Source organism: Gopherus flavomarginatus, chromosome 2, assembly GCF_025201925.1.
Source record: "Gopherus flavomarginatus isolate rGopFla2 chromosome 2, rGopFla2.mat.asm, whole genome shotgun sequence".
NCBI lineage: Eukaryota > Metazoa > Chordata > Testudines > Testudinidae > Gopherus > Gopherus flavomarginatus.
This window is the reverse complement of record NC_066618.1, coordinates 275,676,808-275,703,609: the sequence shown is the minus strand read 5'-3', so window position 1 is coordinate 275,703,609 and position 26,802 is coordinate 275,676,808. Positions and strand designations below refer to the sequence as shown.

The 26,802-nt window shown below is 41.7% G+C and overlaps 1 protein-coding gene across 1 annotated transcript in view; it reads left to right on the top strand.

The window, feature by feature from the left end:
• Positions 1-21,937, top strand: part of EXT1 (exostosin glycosyltransferase 1) — a 256,327-nt gene extending 234,390 nt beyond the window's left edge. Inside the window, exons 5-11 of the mRNA XM_050940868.1 lie at positions 2,725-2,857; positions 4,969-5,087; positions 5,806-5,901; positions 9,736-9,825; positions 13,918-14,078; positions 15,216-15,387; positions 18,386-21,937. Of these exons, the coding sequence (XP_050796825.1) occupies positions 2,725-2,857; positions 4,969-5,087; positions 5,806-5,901; positions 9,736-9,825; positions 13,918-14,078; positions 15,216-15,387; positions 18,386-18,571 (957 nt within the window). The 3' untranslated portion in view covers positions 18,572-21,937. The remainder of the gene's footprint in view (positions 1-2,724; positions 2,858-4,968; positions 5,088-5,805; positions 5,902-9,735; positions 9,826-13,917; positions 14,079-15,215; positions 15,388-18,385) is intronic.
• The last annotated feature ends 4,865 nt before the right edge of the window (positions 21,938-26,802 follow it).

Below are 26,802 nucleotides of genomic sequence, written 5' to 3'. Positions count from 1 at the left end.
TCCTTTCAGAAAGAGAGAAAATAAAAAGTTTGTTTTTTATTTAGGTGTTGGAAGTTGGTAAGATCAGATGCGCCCTCTGCTTAAAATTTGATGTGGGGCAGTAAATCTTATAGTTGGAGAGGGAATGGATTTATTCTGGTAGTTATTTTCGGTCTCTAACTATAATGCTGTAGTACTGCAATATCTTGATGATCCTACATATCATTTAGTCACCTCCTGTCTGAACTACAGCAATGCGATATGCCTGGGCATGAAGCCATCAACCCTTAGGAAATTTCAAAGGGTATAGAATGCTGCAGCATGTCTCCTCAGCAACACAGGCTACCATAAGCATGTCAGACCTGTCCCCTGCTCTGTACACTGGCTTCCTGTAGAATATCAACTCAAGTTCAAAGTCTTGAAGGTCTTATCTTCAGGATGTTCAATGGCCTCCGCCCCGCATATTGTCACCAAAACCCTTGGTGAATAACTGCATGGCTCTGGAGTGCCATGGACCTTTGTGCCTTGAGGGCAAAGCTTGGCTGTGCAGGTGACAGCTTTCTCTGGGGGCCAGACTGACACTGTGGAGGGTCAGAGGAGGACTATCGCAAAACTCCTCATCTTCTGCTCCAAGTGCAAGGGGCACTTCTTCAACCTCTCTTCTCCAGTTGCAACACAGAGCAGCGTAGAAATTTAAGAAACAGAAGCCAGCCCTACACAGCTTACAAAATTCTCCCCTGGGAACCGGAGAAATGAGAGAGAATGAATCACGTGACAGACATTTAGTGCACTACTGAAGACACCTGGACACTGCAGTTATGAGGTCAATACAAGAACCTGTATATGACAGAATATTTTGGGGAGATGGGGGCCGAAATATTATGCCAGCAACATATACCATGTAGACAGGACAGATCCAGCCGGAGTGCCTAACCTCCTCATTATAAAACTGCATGTGTTCCATAATCACCAGAGAGCCTCTAAAGCTGGTGCTGGTATTGAGAAATCTCTGCAATACATTTAGCAAATTACCATCTGCCTTTTGTATTTTAATTGATTAGCTCTTCATCGATTCCTTTCCTCCTTTTCTATTTCCTTTCCTTCGAGTTTTCTTTTCTCCACGCCATTCTTAGGCTGCAAGGATTCTTATATTGGCCAGAAGTGCCATAAATTAATCTGCCATCTGTTAAATGTGAGATATTCCACAGGTTGGCTTCCTAGCCTACTGAGTAACAGTATCGGTGAGATTTGTATGCCTCACATGCAATAAAGGTTGCATATGTTGCATGACATCAGAAGTTTGTTTCAAGATGAAACTATTTTTTGCTCTGTGTACAATGAAAGATCATCAAATGTGAGCCGTGTGTTTCCCCTGAAGCATTGTCAGCTACCAGAGCAGTGGAAAATTGTACAGTCTATGAAAACCTACTCATCATCTAAAGCTGCAGACTACTTCTTATCTGTTTAGGCATCAGTTCTGAGAAAACCGGGCAGGGAGCAAAGGAGCTAGTTCCATCTAGTTCTTCATCAGATGGTAGAAGATGCACATTTTTTAATTTCTCTCTTCATTTTCTAGTTTCTTGCTACATTCAGTGGCATAAATTAAAGGAAGGGAGAAGGCAGTCACTACCCTTCCCCCACCTTCCCACACAAAACACCTCATGGCTGAAACATGTAACTTTATATCTATTAACAGAAATATCTAGAGATGCACTTGATAGTGTAACATAACTAACTCTGACCCAGTCTTGAGTCCACTATTCTCATATGAAAATTGCTGCTAGTTTCACGTTAAGATAGTTCCTGTGCATTTCCCATGTATTCACAAATTTTAGGAAATGACCATTTGGGACAGCCTTCATTCACATGCCATATCACCCTAATGCCACATTACCCTCGTGCCCTTGGAGACTCCTTACCTCTACAACTAACTCAATCATTAGCTCTTCCTACACATGTGGTCTTTGCTTTCAAATTTTGTGTGCATACACTTTGAGTATATAGAATTAGTTTTACCTTCACAAACATATAGCACTGTTAATGTTATTCTATGCACTGTGTTACACAGTAAGTGAGACTAGATCATCTAATGGCCCTTACAAAGATACACATCTTTTCCCTGCTCCAAAAAGCTTACTGTAGTAGTTGCCCAAATTTCCTTCCACGTTGGATGAAATGGGAACGTCTGGAACCACGCCGTGGTGGACAGCTATCTGTAAAATAGGTATGGGATCTGATGTAATTAGTCACTTTGTCACATAATAACTCAGTTATAAAATAAAGGGGAAAATATCAACCCAGCCTGTTTGGCTTGGAAGTCTGGCTTTTGTGTATTTAAAAGTTTTCATTATCTCAGAATAACACCCATCTTTTGTAATTCCATTCTTGACTAATTATTTTATGCAAGTCCTGGATGGTAAACTCTAGAATGAACTAATCAGGCTTGCAATTGACAAGTGATTTTAGGTGGAAAAATATTTCACTTTAAATGCAGAATCTAGTGAATTACAAGATCCCTATGTCCACAGAGACTAATGAGATAGTTTGAATACTGTTATCCAAGGCCTCAAACTGCCGAGAATGTGCACAAGTGTATAGGTTTGGTATCATCTTAAAAAGAGATTTGTGTCTCGCTGCTTTTAATAAAAAAAAATGTGTAGTGATTGCAGTCTGCCAGAGTTGCTGAAGATTCTACCGATGGCCATTACAACTTATTTACAAATCACTACCTTTCTTATTTTCCAGATTATTCAGGACAGAATATTTAAGCACATATCACGTAACAGTTTAATATGGAACAAACATCCTGGAGGGTTATTCGTATTGCCACAGTATTCCTCATATCTGGGAGATTTTCCTTACTACTATGCTAATCTAGGTGAGTGAATCCTTGCTTCTGGACCTCACACATATTGGGGTATTGTTGATTTCTGGATGGTGTGTTGTAAATGGCTCACCAGAAATATCTATCTAGTGGTATTCTTGTTAATCCTGTCCTCCAAAACAGTGGCTTTCAACCTTTCCAGACTACTGTACCCCTTTCAGGAGTCTAATTTGTCTTGCATACCCCAAGTTTCACCTCACCTAAAAACTACTTACTTAAAAATCAGACATAAAAATACAAAAGTGTCACAGCCCCTATTACTGAAAAATTGTTTACTTTCTCATTTTACCATATACTTATAAAATAAATCAATTAGAATATAAATATTGTACTTATCTTTCAGTGTATAGTATATACAGCAGTATAAACAAGTCATTGTCTATGAAATTTTACAAAAAGAACAGGAGTACTTGTGGCACCTTAGAGACTAACAAATTTATTTCAGCGTGAGCTTAAGTACTCCTGTTGCTTTTGCGGATACAGACTAACACGGCTGCTACTCTGAAACCTATGAAATTTTAGTTTGTACTGACTTCACTAGTTCTTTTTACGTGGCCTGCTGTAAAACTAGGCAAATATCTAGATGAGTTGATTACCTCCTGGAAGACCACTGTGTCGTTCCCCCCCTCCCCCCCCCCCCCCGCCAGGTACACCTACCCCGGATAAGAATCACTGCTGCAAAACACTGCCCCCTGCTGGATGGAATGTCATTGACTGACCTGCATAAGTACAGGATCTCATGTTACCCCTCTAATAGCTGCAGCCAACAGAGACTATTGTAACAAATCCCTGCCCTCCCTGCATTTGCTGGTTATCTTTATGTTGCAGATCAGTAGCTGGCAACTTCATGGCAACACTGGTTTGCATTCGTTGCTTAGCTCTGCTTGACAATACCCAGAGACAACAGAAGTTATTCGCAAATAATTCTCTGAGTTGATAGTCAGTATAGATCCACCCTCCCCACTCTCCAGCCTCACTTCTTCAGAGTCTCTGTATGGGTTCTGATTGAGTGGGGGGAACTGAGAAGAGTTTGATCCCTGGCTCCTTTAGGCAAAGACTGAATGTTGAATTCTGCAAGGGAACATGCCTGCAGCCTCAACAGTCACGGCTTACCAGGGTTCCAAGTCTGATGCCAGCAGCATAGATCTGATAAGCTGCTTGGAGAACCACTGTTACACTGTAAAAAGAAAATGTGGATGTTGAGTTGTTGTGAAAGAAGAACTAAGAGGATTCAACAACACTTCCAGTCAGGGAGGAGAAAAATGACCATGCCACCAAGGTTGTGGGCCTGGGTGAGGTGGAGGAGAATGGTATTTGCAGCAGTACTGAAGGGAGGAAGCAGGTAGGATCTATCATATGCCACCAGTATATGAGCTGGTGGAAGGATGGCTGGAATCATATATCACAGAAACTTGCAGACTCTCAAGTATGGATGGAGGGGAATTGTTCCTCAATGGGCCAGAAGAATAGTTTAGTCATCAACTCAGATGATCGTTGAAGCTTTTTGTGTGGATGAAGTTGCCGTTGGGTAGGATTTAGAGGAAAAAGGAGAGGACAGAGAACGTAACTCTGAGGGATGCTAAAACAGAGAGGAGAAAGAAGCACCACTGGAGATGCTGACGGAGCTATTCGAGAGGCAGGAAGAGAGCACCAAGAAGCCAGCATCTATCAGGCAGTCCAAGGAGGTGGCGGTGATTAGTCATATCAGTGGCAACAGAGAAATCAGAACCCATGAAGATGAGGGAAGAAGCCCTTAGACTTGGCCAGGAGAACTTAACAGATGAACTTGGCAAAGGTAGTTTCTATGGAGCAAAAGGGGAGAAACCCAGGTTGCAGGACATCCAGGAGGGAATCAGAGGAAACAATGTAAAAGCAGTGGCTGTAATACAGACAGAGCGTTTAGAGAGCTGGGGAGTTTATGAGAAGGAGTGCGCGCTCTTCTAGAGAATCTGGTACTGTAGCGACAGGATACTGGATGAGATGGTCTGATCCAACATAGCATTTCCTTTGTTCTTAAATGGTCTTTTTTCATCTCTGACTTCTTTGATTTATGCTACACTAGGCAGCTTGGTCTATATTCAACTTGCATCCATTTTTCATTTCAGGACTTAAGACCCCCTCCAAGTTCACTGCCGTTATCCATGCAGTAACACCCTTGGTATCTCAGTCTCAGCCTGTGCTGAAACTCCTGGTTGCTGTAGCCAAGTCCCAGTACTGTGCACAGGTGAGCCCTGATGTTTGACTGTCAATCACTTTTGAGCCAAAGCCATCACAGAAACAAGCACCCCATTGACTTCAGGACTTGTCAGTCCTCCTTCTCGTTTCCATTTCCCTGTTTTAAACTCTGATCCTCATTGTCTCTGAGATAGCTATAATCAGAGACCTTAACCAGCATATGTGGAGAATAAAAACGCTTGAACTTTAATAAAAGTGGAAAACGGATGATCACAACTCTGATTTAGTTTGGGAAGAGAGGTAAAATAACAGCTGTGCTTTAAGACTAGGGTATATGTACGATGTAAATAACAAAAGGGTCAATAGGCCTATTGACTGCCTTACCTCCCTTTATCTCAGCAGCATTTGGACTCCTCACTATCTCAAGAAGGCAGTAGGACTGCCCTCTGCTTCGAAGAGTCCATGAGTGCTTTAGACTTTATCAAGTGCCCAGGTAAATCAGTGACACCCTTCTGAGTAAGGCTAGATACTCTCTGGTTTTCTATTCAGATGGTATTTGACTGAGGGCATGTAGGATTTATTGTCAGGGTGGCTGAGTAGCTAGGGGATGTTATTTTTATGCCAACTGGATATTTAATTTGATCGTGTCTCCTTTTTTGAAACGCCTAATCTGAATCCATTTGGTGCTCAGGGTCCTCCAGGCTTGAACTCCACAGACGTAAGTGTACCCATGTGTGTCTAACACCGTAGGTCAATCTTCCTTTCAGATCATTGTTTTATGGAATTGTGATAAACCCCTCCCAGCCAAACACCGCTGGCCTGCCACTCCTGTGCCTGTCATAGTCATCGAAGGGGAGAGCAAGGTAGGTGGAGAGACAACCAGTCAAAGATTGCAAGTATGGTGCAGTGGAACTGGGTACTTACTTCTCCAGCTGGCAAATGTTTTATGGTGACCAGGTGGGCGATGCCCCTTCCTTTACCTCTGCCTTTTGTACCAATGTGATTGCAGACTCCTTGTTCTAATGAAGGTTCAGTGCATGAAGTTTGTCCTTTCATCACATGTCAGCTACTGATCAAGGGGGCAATCAATACTGCGAGTCTGAGAGTGGCAGAAGAGACCCAATTTTCAAATGTGGCCACCTAGAGAGGAGGTGCTAGTCTTGCATGCCTGTGAGCAGGCAGGAGCATTAAATTAATAATGCACCAAAATGCTAGTGTGAGTGTTCTGACACAGGATTTGAGGACCCTTCATCTGTGTTCAGATTTGGAAATTAGGCTCCCAGAGAAATTGGCAAGAGCTGCTTTTATGGCTTGTATAGCTGTCAGCAAGGACATTAAGGTGCTCACAAGGAGAGGGCGGGGAGATATGCACAGCCTGGGAACCCAGTGGGATCCAAACACAGTTGACTGGTCAAGAGAAAACAGCAAAAGGGAGGAGAAAAAATTCTGCCATTGGGCCAGGTACTCTGTTGCCCTCCCCTGTGCGTAGTCATTGGCGCGAGTGCAAAATGGGGGTAAAATGCTACCAAGTGAGACTAGTGGTATTTTTTGCCTGCTTTGCACTCATGCCAATGATACACCCAGTGCATTGGCATGGAGTAGAGAATCAGGCCCATTCTTCATCATCTCTCTCTAATGCTGAGGCATCTGAGTTGGGCCAGTCTGTGATATTTATCATCTTTCTCCACCCTTGAATTCACAGTGTGATGTTTTAGCTGCTTTGGCTGTAAAATCCTATTGTGAATTTTTACACCTTGTCTTCGCTCTTTTCCCCAGTAGGCTTAACAAGAGGAAAGTCAGGGCACCACTAAGCTGACAGCTAATAGTTCTGCCTTAGTCACTGGACATGTAAACGGGGTCAAGAGAATTACTGCATGGCTAAGAGAAGCTACTGCTGCTACTGCCTGGGGATTTCTGAGCATTGCGAACATTATGGGCTTTTTCCCCATCTATTTTCATACTTTGTGAATTGCCTAGGGCTGGGAGGAGGGGTATGGGGAGACCACCTGGGCCAATTCTAAGCATATGAAGAAGCTGTTTAATTTACAAACCTATCTCCCAAGTTCCCAAAGGAGTGTTTATGGTGGACAGTCTCTCCTTTCTAATATCACATCACGTACCAAATGGCTTTTGAAACAGAAAAGCTGTTTGTTTTCACAAGTCTTGCTGAGCTGCTCAGTGTACTCCAAAGATCTAACAAAGGACTTACTTTTCATAGTTGGCATTTCTCTAGGGCCTTCTGTCCAAGGATCCCAAAGCACTTTAAGCCTCATAACGCTACTGTGAAACAGAGATGCATTATTGCACCCATTTTACAGCTGACACAACTTGGATACAGTTAAAAATGAATGGTTAGCCCAAGCTCACATAGTAGGTGTGTAAAGGAGGCAGGAACAGAACTCTGATTTCCTGACTTCTACTTCTGTTCTTTCACTATAAGAACAGTGTAAGTGTTTAATTGCATGGGATTGTTTTCCCGTCTCCTGACTGAATTATTTTTCTTCATATATTAGTACCAATTAGAAATCCTCTACGGAAACCAATCTTATCTCTTTTTCTTTCTGTACTGGTTTCCCATTGGACACAGAGCCAAGTTTGAACTCTGTTCTGTTATTGGTAGCCCTTCACAGGAATAACTATGGCTACCTTCCAGACTGTCCCTTCCTCCACAGTCATGACCTCACATGATAGCTAAGTTCCACCCGAACAGTGACAGTTGTGTAGAAGACCAAGCTTTCACAGAAACTAGCCCAGGACTGTGGAACTCACTGCCACATGAGCTCACTATGTGCTTTCAGAGCTAACTGCAAAACTCATCTCTTCTTTCTAGTTTTCTTTCGATGATTTCTTCATACACAGTGCGATTCAATAATGCTTTATTGGCATGACGAGCTGTACAAGTGTTGCCAAGGTATAATAAAGAGACAGGCCCAGCGGATATCTGTTAGAGTTGGGCACTGTGACGGTGTCAGGTCCGATGGCTACAGGAGAGTGTGAGAAGGCAGATATATTAGTCCCAGATTAAGTAGATTCCTTTTCCCTGGGTAAGGTAACAGGGGCAGTTCCAGAACAAGCAGGAACTTACTGGAACCAACTAGGGCAAGCAGGCTAATTAGGACACCTGTAGCCAACTAAGAAGAAACTGCTAGAATCAATTAGGACAGGCTAGCTAATCAGGGCACCTGAGTTAAAAAGGACCTCAGTTCAGTTTGTAGCATACATGCGAGGAGCTGGGAGCAAGAGGCACTAGGAGCTGAGCGTGAGAAGACATATTACTGGAGGACTGAGGAGTACAAGCATTATCAGACACCAGGAGAAAGGTCCTGTGATGAGGATAAGGAAGGTGTTGGGAGGAGGCCATGGGGAAGTAGCCCAGGGAGTTGTAGCTGTCACTCCACTGTACCAGGAGGCACTCTAGGCAGCTGCAGTCCAAAGGGCCCTGGGCTGGAACCTGGAGAAGAGGGCGGGCCTGGGTTCCCCCCAGACCTCCCAACTCCTGATCAGACACAGGAGGAATTGACCTGGACTGTGGCTTCTACCAGAGGGGAAGGTCTGTGAGCTTTTTCCTGACCCACACAGTGAACCTCTGAGGCGAGCAAATCCTCCAATAAGCGCTGGACCCACCAAGGTAGAGGAGGAACTTTGTCACAGGCACATACAATGCATCCAGTGTCTGTCTGTCTCTCTCTGTCTCTCACACACACACTCACTCACACTCTCTCTCTCTCTCTAAACTAATAAAGCAGTTGTTCCTACAGGCTGGAAAAGGAGGTGGCAGGAGGAGAGAATGCATGTGTAGTGTTCTTATATCCATTTTTTCAGTACTCAAAATAAGCATAGATCCCATTGGTAATGCAGACCAAAAATTACCTAAATAGATTCCCCTTTTTTAATCGTCATCTTCTTTTTCCCCCCTCTCGCATCTAATTCCCATTACACTGAGGCATTTCCCAGGTTAGCATAAAAAACATGGTCTACACACTAATTTTATACCAGTATAATGCCTACTGTTTATGCAGTTATACCTGTATAAAAATGCCTTGTTATCTCTATAGCTTATTCTCTTTCCCATACAGGAATAGCTATACCTGTATAGACACTTTTACACCAATATAATTGCATCCACACATGGAGGGCTGTACCACTTCAACTATACTATAACTATACAGTTAAATCAGTACAACTTGTGTGTGTAGACAAGGCCTGGGATGCAAGGTGGGGTCATTAGCTTGCCAACCGAATGGCCTTGTCAAAGGTGCAAGGTCTTTCTGAGCACTTCATTTTATATTATTTTCCCATAGTGGAGTGGGAGGTGGAGGTGGGAGAGGGGGAGGTGATGGACAACTCTAACTGCCAGACAGATGTCAGCCATGAAGAACCCTACATCTGTCTAATTCTCAGCAGATGCACTTATAGTTTGGGCTTTGGAGGAAGGCAGCCTGCTCGAGAGAGACAGATCTGCTCAGAAATTAATTCCTCAGGTACAAGGTATAAGCTGACTGCTGGGCTGATGGAAAATGACAGCCTTTCACCCTTGAGCTGAGAAATCCTTCCTATCAGATAAAGATGTGCGATGTGCCATGGATGAAATAAGAAGGAAGAGTAAAATAGCATATGCAGAAGGGTTATGTTCCCCTTCTCTTGGAAATAAGTGTCTCAAGAGATTTCCCTTCTCTCTCTCTTTTTGACATCCACAGGTTATGAGCAGTCGCTTCCTACCTTATGACAACATAGTCACAGATGCTGTGCTAAGCCTTGACGAGGACACCGTGCTTTCAACCACCGAGGTAAGACCCATCCTCTTGAAATCTCTGCGGCTTTTTCAGCCTGATGCACACCCTTCTTCTTACAACCTGCTTGCCAGCGCGTGTGTGTCTCATAATATTTCCCGCTCGCACCCCAAGTTTAATGTATTGCATTTGTCTCAAAAATCTTGCCGCCATCTGCCAGCAGGAGAGGATTTTTTCATGGTTAATTGGCATCATTAGCTTGTGGTTCTTCCCCTCTTTATCATTTTAGTAACATAGATGGATGTGGACAGGTAACAGCAGTCTGTTTTAGCATTATGTTTCCACTGTGCTTATCGTGGTTCCTCTCTTTCCCACACATTAGCTTCAACGATGGGACATTATTTCTGCTTCAAAGACAGTATTTCTGCCTGGGTACAAATGTTGTGATTTTTCTCCTACACACATGCACTAACTGTATCACTATACCATAGAGCTGCAGATACATGATGGTTGAGATATTCCAGCATTTGTGCCTGGAGCAAGATTGCACTAAAAAAAAAAAATAAGTGGAGAAAGGAAAGATTCTGTAGAAAACCAATTTTTACAAATGGGATGAGTATTGATTTCTGGAAGCTTGTCCTGAAAACCACAGAGGAGACTAATGACTGTTTATATAGAAGTACAATATATCGGAAATACATTATTAATGGTGGCTATTGAAAAGCTTGGAGACTTGATTTTCTTTTCAGTTTTCTATTCTTTCCCCCCCTTCATCACATCCAGAACTATTTCTTTCTCCCCACTTTCCCTCATGGCGCTGCTCTTACTATTGTCAATAGTTCTAGCCCTTTAGATGATGCCATTATGGTTTACGTTAGGGCAGGGATGCCCAAGTTTTGCCAGACTGAGTGCTGCATTGGCAGCTTGCTATAAGCCCTAAGACTACACATAATTTACCTCAGAGAGTCTCCTTGCCAGTGTGGAACTACTAGTCCCAGTATTCAGCCCTTCAGCTTATCCATGGGGAGGTCCACTGTAGTCCCCTGTGCTTCACTCCGTATTGTAGAAGAGGGCAGCATTGGCTCTCAGGCCACACGTGGGCCATTCCTGCCGGAACGGGAAGAACACCGCTTTGTGAGAGAACATGGACAAAGTCCAGCGTTCTCCAAGGAAGACTCCTTGCACTGGCCCATGGCTCAAGATTTTTGTTCAAGACAAGGTGAAATCCTAGCCCTGTTGAAGTCAATGGCAAAACTCTGATTTTGTTTGGGGCCAGGATTTTACCCAGAGTCTCCTGCAAGGTACTACGGCCGCCCACTTTGTTATTCCCATCACTTCCCTCCACCACACACACCCATTTTAGTGGTAATTGCACCTTTTTGGGTTACGCAAAGCAAATAATGTGCAACAGTTTTTCACTGAGTTTGGCCCCTTTTTATGTTAAAGAGGTGGCAGAATTTTAATGTTTGCTTGTTTTGTGAAACGATTTGTTAACTTCTTCGCAGCATTTTCACTGCTCTGAATAATTTGCTGCAAATATTCAAAATAATGTGTTTGTCTGTGTGTTAGCACCATATGTCAGTTGGGTCCCCGTCCTGCAATGGGAAATATGTAGGCAGGCCACTGAGCCTAGGTAGAGCCCCATTCACTTCAGTGGGACTGCACGTGGGGGCAGAAATTTACTGCCTGGTTTTCTTTTCAGGATCGGGGCCTTGATATTGCTTCTGTTCCCTGATTGGATGGCTTATGTAAATAAACCTAAACTGCATTTCAAACGTAGTTGAATTGTTGAGTTCAGAATTCCCTTTCAGCTAACATTTGTACTTAAAATCCACTTTTCCCAAGCTTTCATCCTAGGGAAAGCAAACAAAAAATTCACAAGCATAGATAGTCAAGCTGACATTTCAAGTGTGAATGAATAATCACCAGACACGTTTTCCACTCTTTGCTCAGCTCTAGTGTTAATAAACATTTTTCATTCTTAATGAAATGAAGCCTAATTTCTATTGTTTTCATTTCCAAGGGTAGCAGCCCAAAAGTGCTGCTTGGAGGGGTATTTATATGGGAAGCAATTAGAAATGAGTATGGGTTGGAAATGATACACAGATTGAAGTGACTGGTTGCTTTTCCCGCTGATCAGCTGAGTGGTAATGCTGCTTAAAATTATCTAGGACGAGGAGTGTTTTAAGGGGATAAACTGTGACTCGTCTTCTCCTAGGGAGCTCAGCTTGTTTTAATGCTTCTTTCCATTACAAGGACAGGTATTTAAATAATACATGAGTGAGGACATTAGCTGGGTTACTATTAGTAGTAGGTATTTGTAGATGTAGATAGTTTATTCTTATTTTTCTTAACCTGAAATTCTCAAACTCATCTTAAGAAAACCGATGTCTGGTTTTACAGGAAAGGTCCTTAAGGTCAACTTTAGTTCTTTGATGTGTTAGTTCAGATCTCATCCAAATCATTATCACAAGAATTAACAACTTTAGCTGCATTGGCTTTCCATTTGTTCAAGTTCCTTCAAACAACTCAAAATAACAGAATAGGCCTCTAACTGCATGTTCCAATACGTTTGTGTCTCTTCTCTTTCACACACCAATTTGTAAATGAAAAAGCTCTGGCAATAACTACAAGGAAATGTAACTGTTCTAACGGAAATGTTACTGTATTAACGCTGAACTATGTGTGACCCCTTAACACCACAAACCTGAAACTCTGGTCATGTTTTGTTGAAAAGTTCATTGGGAGGTTTTTTGAGCAAAGTTTTGTCAGAGTCTAGGCTGAACTTCAGGTGTCAGTGTGGATTAATGATTTTAGTGTGGAAATGAGGTGTGGCTCTCAGTAGCTTTGCATGCTTTTGGCCCGGGTATTTATAGTTGGCTTTTGCTCCGTTTCTTCTTCTTGATGGGCTTCCTGACCTCCTGCAACCCCTTTTTTTTTGTGCTCAGAGGCTGGAATATTTAAAGAGAAATTAGTAGTGTTGCCAGTGCTCACAATTTTATCATGAGGCTGCTGATAAAGTATTTTTCCTAAGGCCCCAGCTCCTGGAGTCATGTTAACTACATGAGAATCTCATCTATTTTTTAGTAAGTTTTTGCCCCTCCTGGCTGCAAAGAGAAACTTAAAAACATGACCCAACTATATCCTAAAAGCAGAAAAACCAGAAGGAAAACAGAACCCCATATTTATTTTTAAAAAATGATTTTTGAGCGAATCTCATTGTTTTTGGAGGACCTGATGTATGATTTTCAAATGCTTCGGGTTGATAACGTTGAACTCGTGCACAGAGTATAGCTGAGATGCTTAAAGGTGCAGGATGAGGGGATATGCTATGGCATAGAACAGGTGGCCAAGCTGTGGCTCATGAACTGCATGCGGCTCTTTTACAGTTAAAGTGCAGCTCTTGAAGCCCTCCATGCCCCCTCCATTCTCGGCCTACCAGATTGTTTGGGGGAACTTGAGGCTTCTGCCCTGCAGCAGCATGGTGGGGCTAGGAGCTTCTGCTCAGCAGGCAGGGGCGCTGAAATAATTTTTATAGTGGGGGTGCTGAGAGTCATTAAACCAAACTGTAAACCCTGTATATAACGGAAACCACTTCAGCTCCTAGTTCCAGCACTTATGGCAGCAGGGAAGGGGGTCTTGAGGCTGAAGCCTCCCACAGGTCTGAAGCCCCGAGACCTTTCCCCCCGCCCCCTCCCGACTTTGCAGGGCAGAAGCCCCTAACCCCAACACCTTGCAGCAGGGCTGAAGCCCCGAGCCCTGGCAGTGGCACCCCGGCTCTCGAACTTCTGAAGATTGTCGCATGCGGCTCGGAGGGTCAGTAAGTTTGACCATCCCTGGCGTAGAAGTATAAATGTACACACACAAAATTCTATTTGAAAAGGTTTGAATTGTAAAGGGCATATCTGCAAAATGTTAATGTAATGCTGCAGTGCTCAAGACTTCCTTTAACAGAAAAAATTAAAATGTGCATAATTATAGGGCAAAATGTCAAGCAATCGCTTTAATTTACTGATGAATACACCGAATTAATGTTTTGCAACAGTTCCAAGCTTTTGAATTATGAATTAGTGGCAAGATAATATTTTGTTTTGTTGACAATTACTGAAACAGTTTGATTATTCATTTGGCATGTGTATTTGCCTGCAGGTGGATTTTGCCTTTACAGTATGGCAGAGTTTTCCGGAGAGGATTGTAGGGTACCCTGCTCGCAGTCACTTTTGGGATAATACTAAGGAGAGATGGGGCTATACATCCAAATGGACTAATGACTATTCCATGGTGTTGACAGGAGCTGCTATTTACCACAAGTAAGAGAGAAAAGCATCTTTGTCTTTATTATTGTTTCATTTTTATTTATTTATTTTATTAAAGGTGGTGAATAAATTTGTTCCTGACCAAAAGAAGGAATGAAAATCTTATCATTCCCTCCCCCCGAAAAAGGAACTCTTGTCTTCCCTCCAAAAAAAAGGGGGTTGGAGGTGGGGGAATCCCTTTGGAAACGAAGGTAGAGAATGGATGAAGCTCACCTCTGTTTATAGAGTAATGATTTAAATTCCCAGTTTGACTCTGGGGATCTGGTAATCATAACTGTGTTCCCTGGATCTCTTTTGAAGTCACTTGTATTTTGAGGCTGTCTAACTGCTCTTTTTAACATCAGGAATTACGCACTTCAAAGAAGCCCCAAATTTATTAAACTCTTGGACCAAATGGCCTATAGTGCAGAGGAGTGAAGGTTGCTGCCAGCCTCACTATGGGTTTGTGGTAGCTGACTGTCATGGCTGGTAGAGCTGCTAACTCTTCCAGCCACGCTTGAATCTTTAGTGCAGTGACCCCTTGCAGTTCGGGCACAGTATAGTGGAGAGAATTCACATTATTACCACTTCAGTAGAGCAGGGGTAGATAGAGGGACTCGCTTAGCCATTAATGAAGTCAAATTTATACTGCTGTGTCTGATCTACTCCCCGCAAAGGAGGAAGTAGGCACCGGTTAAAGAGGGATCTAGATTTATTTAGGTCCACAACAGAATTATCTGAACTGCAGTTGTGAGGGCCTTATTAGGCCATATTCCATTTTCTCTCCAACTTTTCTTGCTTCCACATGCTCTTCCTCACAGTTACCCACCTTGGCTACGACAATGCACTTGGGCTAGTCCAAATTCTAGTCTTGTATTATCTTGCTTAAGATTTAAAGTCAACTCTATCTCTCTCTCACTAATTGTGAAAGGCCCAGTGGAGTTTTTAATTTTTGTGTCTCTAATAGCTTAGTTCATCGTATCATCCTGCTTTTTCCTCCGCACTTTTCTGGTTTGATGAAGCAACAAAGACCCATGATGTGCTCATGGGTACACTGTGAGTTAGCGCCTCAACTGGATTGAAATCCTGTGGCATCCATATGCCCCAGTAAGGCAAAGACTTGCATTAATGCCCCTGTTGTTGGCTTTCTAGATATTATCACTACCTGTACACTCATTACCTGCCTGCCAGCCTGAAGAATATGGTGGACCAACTGGCCAATTGTGAGGACATTCTAATGAATTTTTTGGTGTCCGCTGTGACAAAACTGCCTCCAATCAAAGTAACACAGAAAAAACAGTATAAGGAGACCATGATGGGGCAGGTATGTGTCTAGAGCATGTTTGATCTGTTGAGTCGTCTTGGTAAAATCACTTTTCGCTTCCGAACCAGACACGTTTTGTAGGAGACCTCTGGGCTAAATGAAATTCTGCTCAATTTTTCACGATTCCTTGTTTGATAAAATCATAAATGGAGCTGGGAACATTTTTAATGAACCAAAGGAAAATCCAACAATAGAGATGGTAAATATCTGCCTGTGGAATGCAACATCCTCTCCCTCATTTTCCCATATTGTTTTATTTATTCTTGGTGATGTAAAACTCATGCAATGGATTCCATGACAACTGAATTTCATTTAAGAGAATTTTCTAATGCAAGCCTATTGTGCCGTTCTAAAAGGTTTTTTTTTTTAATGATTAGTAATGAATGTAATGTACAGAGCAGTCTCTATGCTATTTAAAAATAATATCGCATTCTCAATGTGACTGGAGCAGTGTTCTTAAACTGGGTCACAACAGATGTAATTTGTTGTTTTCAAATGTTTATTTCAAGTTGCTTCGTTAAGGAGATAAGGAAGAACCATCCACATGCTGTTATATTTGTCTCGCTGCTGACACAATATGATCAATAGCCTCTGTAGTTCCTAGGCAAATTATTTGTATTAGAATTCGTTTCACAGTGAGCATATTTGCCTTTACCAGCTACTAGTTTAGGATCCTGCCTCCTGAAAAGAATACCTTTTATAACACAGAAACCTTGCAAGCATGGCGTTCTATTGTTCTTGCCTTGCATAAGTGAGTTGTGGGAGTAGAGGACACAGAGCGCCCCTTGTATATCTGTGCAGGAGGCAGCCCATGGCCAGTGCTGCTACTATGTTGGAGGGAAGAAAGGAGACCAGTATTGCACACCAAAGAGAAAGATGGGAGCTGGATGAGGGCATAACCATGGCTCCAATTGATAGTACTAACAATTCAGTACTCTGATGCCACAGACACCACTGGTTGGTGTGCTCACTGAAGCACCCAGAAGAGGGCCTGACATGGCCAAAATGCCTCCATCTGCACCATTCAGAAGATACCTCCTGCTATCTGTAGAGCTGCCCTTTGGCTCTTCAGTTCAGACTACACACAGGCTTGCCTTTGCAGGAGATGGTGATGTAAGTGAAAAATGAACTACAGTTGTCTTCCTAAAACAAACTGAATGGTCTATGTTCATAATCCGTTGAAAAGACAAATAAAAAATTAACATAACAGAACCTTAAGATTGTGACACCAATTAATAGTCATATGGAAATTCAATGCTAATGGCTGGATGTCTTCTTTAATCCTCCAGCACACTTTTCCTAGCCAGCCCTGTTGTGATTACGTATAATCAAGTGTCTGGGATTAGTACACATTATAATCTACTGTTCGAGTTTAACTGGCCAGTTTTCCTGGCTCTATCACTGTTTTAACATTTAATGAACACACTTTGAGTTTCTGCTGTTTAAAAAAAAATTGCAGGACAAACAAAAGTAAAGTGTCATGCAGACATATGAGAGATGGCACAAAATAGATTTTAATGGCACTTTCTGAGCACTTGCAGTCTGTTTCAAAGAATTGTTTTGGATTGAGTGGATTCCTATATACAGTGAGGTGTATTATTTTCCAAATAGAGAATAACAACTCCTTCAAAGCTTTTAGGGCCTGATTTTTCAGAGGTGCTGAGTACCCATAGCTGCTATGGACCTTAATGGGAGTTGCGGATGAACCTCAGAACCTCTGAAAATAAGGTTGTTAATATTTTGGGTAAATACGAAATGTGGCTTTCATACTAATTTTGAAAAGTGCTAGATTATTAGCATGACCTGATGGAATGTAATCACTTCTGTGATTTCAGTTTATTTTCTCTACTTCTCTATCGACGTGTATTGTGCTGGCTCCATCCACCATGTTGTGCTATCTGTGCACTTGCAGTGCCCATTTATTTGTAGGAAATATTCTAAAGCCCTGATCATGCTGACACTTACACACCTGAGTGAGTTTTTGCATAAAGAAGTTCCACTGGACTCACAAACTCAGTAGAATTACTCATGCATATGAGGTGCAGGACTGGGGCCTCAAAATGAATTTTTGACCTGACACCTATAATGGTGTTACAGTGTTCATTTCTTACGGCTCGGTCCTGTGAGATGCTCAACATTCTCCACGCAAATTGACTCCAACGTCAACTCCCAGAATTAGGCATTTTATGGCCTCCTTCAACTCTCATAGACCTCAGTGGTACCTGAGCCATTAGTTTGGGGGCCCTTGGGCCATTCTGAAGCTCTTACGTGAGCACTCTGGCTAGTCAAGCTGCCATGTGTGCCCACTGATGACATGTGTTAGAATATAGCTTGAGGGTTGCACAATTAGCTCTGACATTTGCACCCCCAGTGGCTTGGTCTTTTGCGGAGGAGTAATGTTTTAATATCCACTTTGAAAAATAATCTGGGAATTGGATTGAAATAGAGAGATTCTAGAATAATGCCTTGACGTATTTCAGGGGATTTATCCCGAGGTATTTCTGTTCTAAACAAACCTAATGATCCTCATAAACCAAGACTTTTAAAAGTCACAGAGGCCAAGGCATGCCCTGCTTATCATGTTGATCAATATTGTTTCATTATTTCCTTGTACTCCCTCATCTGTCTGTCTCCATCTGTTGTCTCTCACCTTACACTTAGACTGTAAGGCCCTTGGGGCAGAGACTGTCTTTCTCTTCTGTTTGTACAGCACTTGGCACAGTGGATCCTGGTCCATGAGACAGGCTCCAAGGCACCACTGTAATACAAATAATAAGTTGTCCAGCTGTTACTGAGGTCAGAATTTGATCCATGTGGCTTGAAATATAACTACCAAATATGTATTTCTTACCAAATTTCAGCCCTATGTAGAGGTTTTGGAGCCAGGTGATGAGGTGCTGAGATCACCTCAAAGCACAGCCGTGGTAACACCTTGTCTCCTGCCATTTACACAGCGTTGTTGACACGATGACTTAGCATTTCCTTTCTCTCCATTCAGACTTCCAGGGCTTCCCGCTGGGCTGACCCAGATCATTTTGCCCAGCGGCAGAGCTGCATGAACACTTTCGCCAGCTGGTTTGGCTATATGCCGCTGATCCATTCTCAGATGAGGCTTGACCCTGTCCTCTTTAAAGATCAGGTCTCCATCCTGAGGAAGAAATATCGAGACATTGAACGACTTTGAGGAGCCCTGCTGAGGGGCCTGAACTGTTCTCCATGCCCAGTGCAGATCCACAGACACTTGGAGCCAGACTGTAACGAGGACAAAAACACATGCAAGTGGAAAGTAGAGTTATGTGGCTTCAAGGAATCATTGTGCTGGACTGCTTCAAACCACCTCACAGGCTTCTGTCGTTCAAGACTAGGTTGTGTACAGTTTCATTATGGAACATTAAATAATTATTTTTGAAATGATTGCTATGCAGGTTAAAACTTTTTTAATGATCAAAAAAACCCACAACTATTAAAAACAGAGTTCTTTCTTTAATCAAAATGGTGTTGGGTGTGAATATTTCCAAGTTGCCATTCCTTTCTTACAAGCATTCGAAGCTGCCATTGTTTTCTGACAAGCGTTTTAATATCATTGCAGGGGAACTGAATGAAAATTGCAAAATTAAAAGTTCAGCTCTCACAGGTAGAAAATGCAGCAGTTTCAAAAAAAAAAATCAGGCACAAACAGGACAGAAATTATACACTGTTTCACTTAATGCCTTTTTTGCTTTTAGTTTTTTAATTTTCTCTTTCACTGCTCAAGTCAATGATAGTAAATGTATCAACCATTCTATTGCACAGAGGGAAAGCTGAAGAATGTCCATTTAGTGAAGCATAGTTAAGATCCTTCTGTTTAGGGAACAAAGACAATTAAACCCTATTTTTTTAAATGGGGAAAAAAGATTGATGCCTAAGAAATATTAGTCGATTTGCCTGGTTTGCACAAAGAACAAAACAGGATGGAAGTCAAAGAGGAGGAATCCAATGCCTTTTATTGGTGGAGGTTATATTTGAGTTATGAATGACACATAAGAAATCATCCTGACTTCGCTCATCAGGGTGTGGCAGGAGTTTGGAAGTTCCGTTTTAATTATATACCTATCATGAGTGGAGGGAAATATAGTAGCTATAGCTACAGTGATGGGTAAGCTACAGTTTGCATGAGTTGCTCTTCTCATGCACATGGGAATATGTATCACGGAGGCACTGTTTATGTCACAATAGTTAAGGATCTATCAACATTCCCATTTTAATCCCCTTGTTTTGAAGGGGGATGGGAGGAAGAGCTTGGCTTACAAGGACTTTGCCTGAAACCAGTTGTACTGAGGAAAATCAAATCAGTCTAGGTATTTTATAGTTGTAAGAGTGAAACCAAGTAGCCAGATTCCATCCTGGAGTTCTGTTGGTATGGAGTATTTCTATCAGTGGCGGTAGTTACTCCAGATTTAACCCACGGTAACTCAAAGTAGAATCTGGCCCAAAGATACATGTGGTAGTTCCAGGTTCTTTTCTGTTTTCCTTATAACTCACAAATGGTTTTCTCATTTCAAACAGAAACATTTCCATTATTTACGCCATAGTGTGAACTAGTTACGTGTGTGTTTAAATTGTGGGAATAAAATAAAAACACTGATTTGAGTTAAAAAGAAGCGATTACTATCTATTGGATAAATAAGCACTTTTAGCAATTATTTTAATTGTCACACATTTCTGCGAGATGTCTCTGGGTATTTGATAACAATAATCACTCACAAAAAAGTGTGTTAAAATGACAGCAAGAAAGTGTGACTTTGGCCCTAGATAAAACCACTGCAGAGCATTCCTTACCTCAATCTGTTGTCTCTAGACCAGTGTTTCTCAAATGCGGCCACCAGGGACTTTTCTTGTGGCCACACTCCTGGATGGTGATTGGAGGAGAGGGGGGGAAAGCGGTGGCCCTTCCCATGGAGCCACCAGCAAGGCCTGGGCCTTGTTCCCCTCTTGGGACACACATGCTGGAGGAGCAGGCAGCCAGTGAGTTCCCCACCTTTCTGTGGGGGCCGGGGGATCAGGCTTCAGCCTTGGGGTGGTGAGCGGCAGGCTCCAGGCGTGGGGCTGCATGCTTCATCTCTGGCCTGTGGTCCATCCCTGGGCCCCATTCCCCGGGTGCAGGGCACAAAGCTCTATCCCCAAAGCTCTGCCACAACAGGCTCCAGCCTTGGCCCTTGGCTGTGCAGCGGTAGGCTCCAGCCCTGGGCTCACCCCCCATTGCCCCTCGCTTCTGCTGCCTCTGCCAGATCCCCACCCATTCCCCTTATTGCCCCTGGCCCACTTACCTCCCTATCCACCTCCCCATCCAGGGTTTACTTTGGCCCTTGGCTTGCCGGTTCTGAGTAAGTCTACTGTGAAGAGTGATACTTGTATGTATGTTAATAGCACTTGTCACAGCAGATTTAGCAGCTATCTGGGAGGCTGTGCAAGGTGATATTAATATGCTAGCATCACTTTTCACTGCAGCAGACTTACTAGCCAGCAACTCTCTCAAAAAAAGCAACCAAAAAAGCAAAAGAAACCACAAAAGACAAGAACGTGCAAAGCACCTTATTAGTGTTTCAGGTCTGTTTAGATCCAGTAAAGAATGGAGACAACTTTGTGTTATTTTTATCTGCAAAAAAACAAAACAAAAACAAAGCCACCAACACACACAAATTACAATGATTTGGACACGTGTATGTGCATATTTATTTGTCTTTTTCTAAAATTAATTAAATATTTTAGGAAAAATTGTCAGAGCAGCTACCAGCAAGAGTTGGTGGCCGCAATCTGAGGCCATCAAAAAAATTGTTGTGAGAACATCTGGTCTAGACAGTTGATACAGGGGATGGAGAGAGCATGCTCTCGAAGCCAGAGAAAGAGTGAAGGTGGTTGGGTCAGAGTTACTGGGTTCTATTCCTAACTCAGTCACTGATTCCACATGTGGCTTTGGTCAAATCACTTAATCACTGTGTGTCTCAGTTTACCCTGCTGTAAAATTGACATTGTAATGTTTATCTCCCAGAGGGGTGATGAAGTTTGTTTAATATTTGTAGCAAAACATATAAGCTCCTCAGCAGAAAGATATAGAAGTGCACAGTACTATTACTGTTTGTTAGTACATGATCTTCTGTCAGGATAGTCCAACCAGTGGCTTTCTTTCCATATGAACTGCAATAACCAAGTACAATACAGTGAGTTAGGGGCAGAGTTCTCAAGTTCCTGGCTGTGTTGTTTAAGTCTGAGCCAAACCCCATAAAGGACACTGCCAAGGTCTTTTGAACTGTTCTTACTCTAATTTTTGCAGTTGCCAATTAGGGAGCAAGAGACCAAACTCTGTTGGCCTGATTTTCAAAAGTGCTGATCACCCAACTGCTCCCATTGGGTCTCCTTTCTTGAAGCCTCTTATTTAGGTGCTAAAATATGGCCTATCTTCAAGGCACCCATTTGTGAACATTTTGTCCTGTCGTTCAAATAGTGGACAAGCCCAGCACAGCTCCTAGTTTGTTTGTCTTGTTTGTGGACAAGCACATGTATGTTTCAGCAGCTCGCTCTGGAAGCTAGCCAGCAGGAGAAGTGCCTGCGGATTGGGGACAGCTAGTTCATTATACAAAAATAATGCCCGGAATTCTGCTGTTCTTTTATGTAACGTGGTTTCTTGGCAGAAGTAGGATGGGTTCGTAAGAAAAGGCAGCAGGTATTATCCATTTTTATAGGGCAGCAGGTGAAATCTTGGGTTAAAACTCTTTGACAGTATCGCTTCAACATTCTTTGTATATGTCATTTCCATGAGTGGCAAAAAGAGAGTAAGGGGGCTAAATCTGAATATCATTCAAGGCTCTTTCTGTTTACAAATCACTACCTAAAGAAGCAACTATAAAAAGCTGAACTTCAGAACGATTTCGGATAGGTATGAGACACTTTTCTGTATAACATGTTACCAAGGCATAGCCATCTCTCTAGCAAAGAATGCATCTCACTGCCAACCTTGCTAATGGCCGTAGATCTCTCTGCCCATGTATGGTGATTCAGGTCCTCTCTGAGTTTTGAGAGTTGGATGCAGATCCAGTTTAGAACTTTATGCATTAGCCACAGTGAAAACTTTATCAGCCAGTGCTCCTGAAGGATGCTAAGCATGTTTCACGCACTCACATGTCAGTATGATGTACAGAGCTCTGCAGTTTCTGTAGCAAACAAAATTCTCCTTTATCATGTCCTATGAATGTGTCAGTGTTTATTTTTTTCTTAATTCAAATGGTGCTCAAGCAAAAATCTCTCCTTGTTTCTTTCCTCTCTGGTTTTTTCTCTTCTAGGTTGGTTTGTTTGTTAACAGCAGGCTATGTTAGCCTTTACGTTACAGGTACTTGAATGCCTGGAGTGTTATGCATGTGGCCTTTAGTAAAGGTTACCAACCTTAATTTCATCAGGGGTGACTTGGATGTATGTGAACAGATCCATGCCATTAAAACAAAATAAAAACAGGGATCAGGGTTTGGGAGAAGTAATGAATTTTTAATTGAATTTATTAAAACAAAATCCCTGCTTGGTTGTTGTTTGAATGAGACCCATTGCTGGAGGAGGGTTTCATAATGAGAAGAACGAGTCACAAAAGTAGGGGCAAACTTCCAGGATTAGCAAATGCCTGGCTCCCTCCACAGCGCTTGGGGCTGGGTGAGATCTTATTTGCTATCCTTCCATTTTTGAAAAACTCTAATTATTACCACAACTTTTTCTAAATGTGAATGTTTAAGCTTTGCAACGATTTCATCATGATGTGCAGCTATTGAGCATTTTGATCTACCTTTCCATTTGAATCCACCATGGATTTGATCAAGCTGAGATTTCAGTTTCTTTTTAGAGCCAGGTTTGACAAAGAAATTAATCTTTCACCAATGAGCCCCTCTTTTAAAATAGGTCTTTTCCAAAAAACATTTGATGTCAAAAAGAGAAGTGATAATTTGACATTGAAACAGTTGTACCAGCCCATATTCAGCTGTACATGGATTTTGTCCATAAAAAACAAAACCTTCTCTTTCTCCTTCTTAAAATGCAACCTACTTGTGTCTGTCTCCCCTACCCAAAACAAAAGAATAGTATGTGGTTGTCATTATAATACATTTTTTGATCGAAATCTATTTGTTAAATCCTCAAATTAAGCATTCTCTTACAGCAAAGAAAGGATGGATTTGTTTTCCAGTCTGGCTTTGCTGTTGGAAACTTCAGCTTTTGCATGGTGCAAAGAAACATTGCCATGAAGGACAGTAGCCCAGTCCTACAGTGGGAACTATTGACTTCAATGGTACTCCGCATAGATGGCCCCATGATCCTTTGCAGAGCCCTGTAGAAGTCAACTGAGCTTTCTGCAGGTGCTGGGGTCTGCCCACTGCAGGATCAGAGCCGTTGTCTCTAGGATAATGAAACAGTCCTCCAAGCTTTGTACGTCTCACCCTTGCTTAAAGTGATGTCAGGCTGGCCTATATACCTTTTATTTTACATCATTACCTGCTTTTTAACAGCTGCAGTTAATTTCTTTGTAACCACCTGATGCATTAGGATTTTTCTCCCTCGTTGACATGAATCATTTCACACTGAAATTAGGGATGATCAAGTGGGCCTTGTGACAGTGTACATAATCTTGTATATTTATTTTGAGAGAAAATATGTATAGTATATGATTGAAAAGGGTGAAAAATCAAACTGGGAATACTTAGATGGGCAATTGTAAAGCAAACAAAAACAATCATACCTTATTTTGTATAAAATGTACATTTGGGGGAAAAAATTTCTAATGTGTTACCAGTGTTTTCATAGTGCTGCCACATCATTTTTTTAAAGCATCTCCTCTTCCCCTATTTGACTATAATATGGTGTAATTAAACTTTAAGAAAGTGTGTAACAGAGAGAGAGAAAAAAATTACAAAGCCATATTATTTGATTTACTTCATTAACCTGTATAACATTATAGGTTTACCATCAAAGATCGGTTGTTTTTATAGATAGTGTCACCAAAGACTTTTTTTCTTCAGATTTATTAAAATGTTTGTTAATAAATTATGTACTATGTCATAGTGTGTTTTATTATTTTTAATGAAGAGCCACAACTTTGCTTGTACTTCTGACAATGCAAATGGGAGGGGTGTGGTTGTCATTTTTCTCAAACTTCAGATTACTTACTGATAACTGCTTTTTCCTGTATCCGTTTTCTCCTCAAACTGTACAGAGGAATGTGTGGATGTGTCTTATATCTATATCTTATATAGATAATATATTTACTGTATCATGTATACACAGTGGTAGCTTTTAAAAATTCAACATTTACCTGCAGTTACCATCTAGTGTTACCTGAGAAAAATGCAGTATTTCCCCATAACTGGAATATTAAATCTCTCTCTCTCTCTCTCTCACACACGCACGCACACACACACTCATCACTGGCACACGCACACACACACACACTCATCACTGGCACCCATCACCACAGAACGGGTGTGTAATATTACAGTGGTATGACAGATAATGTGTCATGATAACTGCTGACTAATGCTGACTTTTTAATGGCAATCACTGTATATATGTGTGTGTATCTACAATACACACCGTTGTACTGATATTGATCTCCAAGGCCTAGAAATATAAAGGTGTTTATAAGCCCTTTTGCTGTCCAACATTAAACAGTGATAGATAGGTTTGGGCTATGTTTCTACAGAGATCCCGATTCTACCTGGTTATTTGGCAAACACCCAAAAGCATTCATTCAAATAGAAAGTTTATTGATTAAACACAAGAAAGAACAAGAAAGAAAAAAACACACATTCATATTGAAACTGTGGCTGAGGGATTACAAACTTAATCATAACCTTTAAAGTCCTCCTCCTTTTTGAAGACAAAATATCAGTCTCTTATTTTCAAAATAATCTTTCTTTGATAAGGAAAAGGTTAATTTTACCCTCAGTGGGAAGGGCATCTACTTAACAAACAGACACAAGGTAGGGGAGACTAAATAGGAAAGATGGGTGAAATATGGCTTCTGTTGATGTTTTTGGAACACAGGACTGCTGAATAGTTAAGGGTGGATGTTTTGGCTGGCAAGTCTACCACAATACCTGCTGCTTGGACCCTGGCTCATGCTCTGGTCAGGGATGTCATCTTTAGGATCCTTTGTCCTTAGACAAGGCAGATTTGGATGAATGCAATATAGTTGATTTTAGGATTCAATGAAAAGCTTAGAGAATGGGAGAAAAGATAGAGCTTAGAAAGTAACACAACAAGGGAATGGACAACTTACGGGATCTTACTTGCCTGTGCAGTGCCAGGAATTAGGTATTCTCACTGATGGACTGAGGACTGGATGGCATGATTGATGACTTTCAGCTCTCACAGGTGAAAACAAAGTTCCTTAAAGAACAGCAAGCCAACTGGCCTTCCTTTCTGGAAGAACGTCCTTTGCCTGATCAGCTTCTGACTTAGGTCGAGGAAGCTGAGATGAATCAAGGTGAGTTGCTGTGTTGGCTGGTCAGGGGATGAGCTGGAGGAAAATAATTCATTTTTTTTCAATGTGTCTTTATAAGAACCCAAAAAGGAGTCCAAGTGGGTGGCATGTTTTATCCTCCTTATTTTGTCCACTGACTAAATCTGTTTCTATAGGGCCAAACTTGGCATAGGTAACTTTGTTCCCACATTTTCTTGTTTGCTAAGTAGTATTTTACTGTAGTCCTTCACTGATGATTAGTAGGCCATTTTTGTTCGGACTAATTCAGTTTTTCTGTTTGGTTTCCCTGCACCTGTTCATAACATTCATTTATTGAAAACAACTTGACTTTTTTTCTGTGGTTAATTCTCAAGCGGACGGCAAGTCATAGATTATGGTGACATGCTATGAACTTTCACATACTTTTCACAGTTGCTTAGGGTAAATTTTTAAGTCCAATAATCACAACAACAACACAGTGAAAATTGCCCTACAATAAATTGTCATCCCATCTGGTCCTACTGCCAAAAAAAATCTGGTCTATCTCAGAGACTGGCTGCAGAAAGCAGATGAGTCTGGCTGGCTCAATAGTTATATCACAATATAAACATTAAGATGATTCTAAGATACTTGGCTTGTGCATCACAATATAGCATCACGTCTGAATATTCATTTGCTCATGTTAACAGAAAGAGGAATTCTATTGTCTGCTTACCTGCAGAATAAGAAAAAGGGGGATAGATACTCAGCAGCAGTAAATTGGTGTAATTCCATTGAAGTCAAGGGAGCAATGTTGACTTACATGAGCTGAGGATATGAGCCCATATATTGAAGGGGAAATTAACAGAAATAATAACTATCTAAATGACACACTTTTGACAGCAGGGCTTTTCTGAAAATTATCTGTTAAATTCATTGTATGGTAACATGAATTGAGACATATA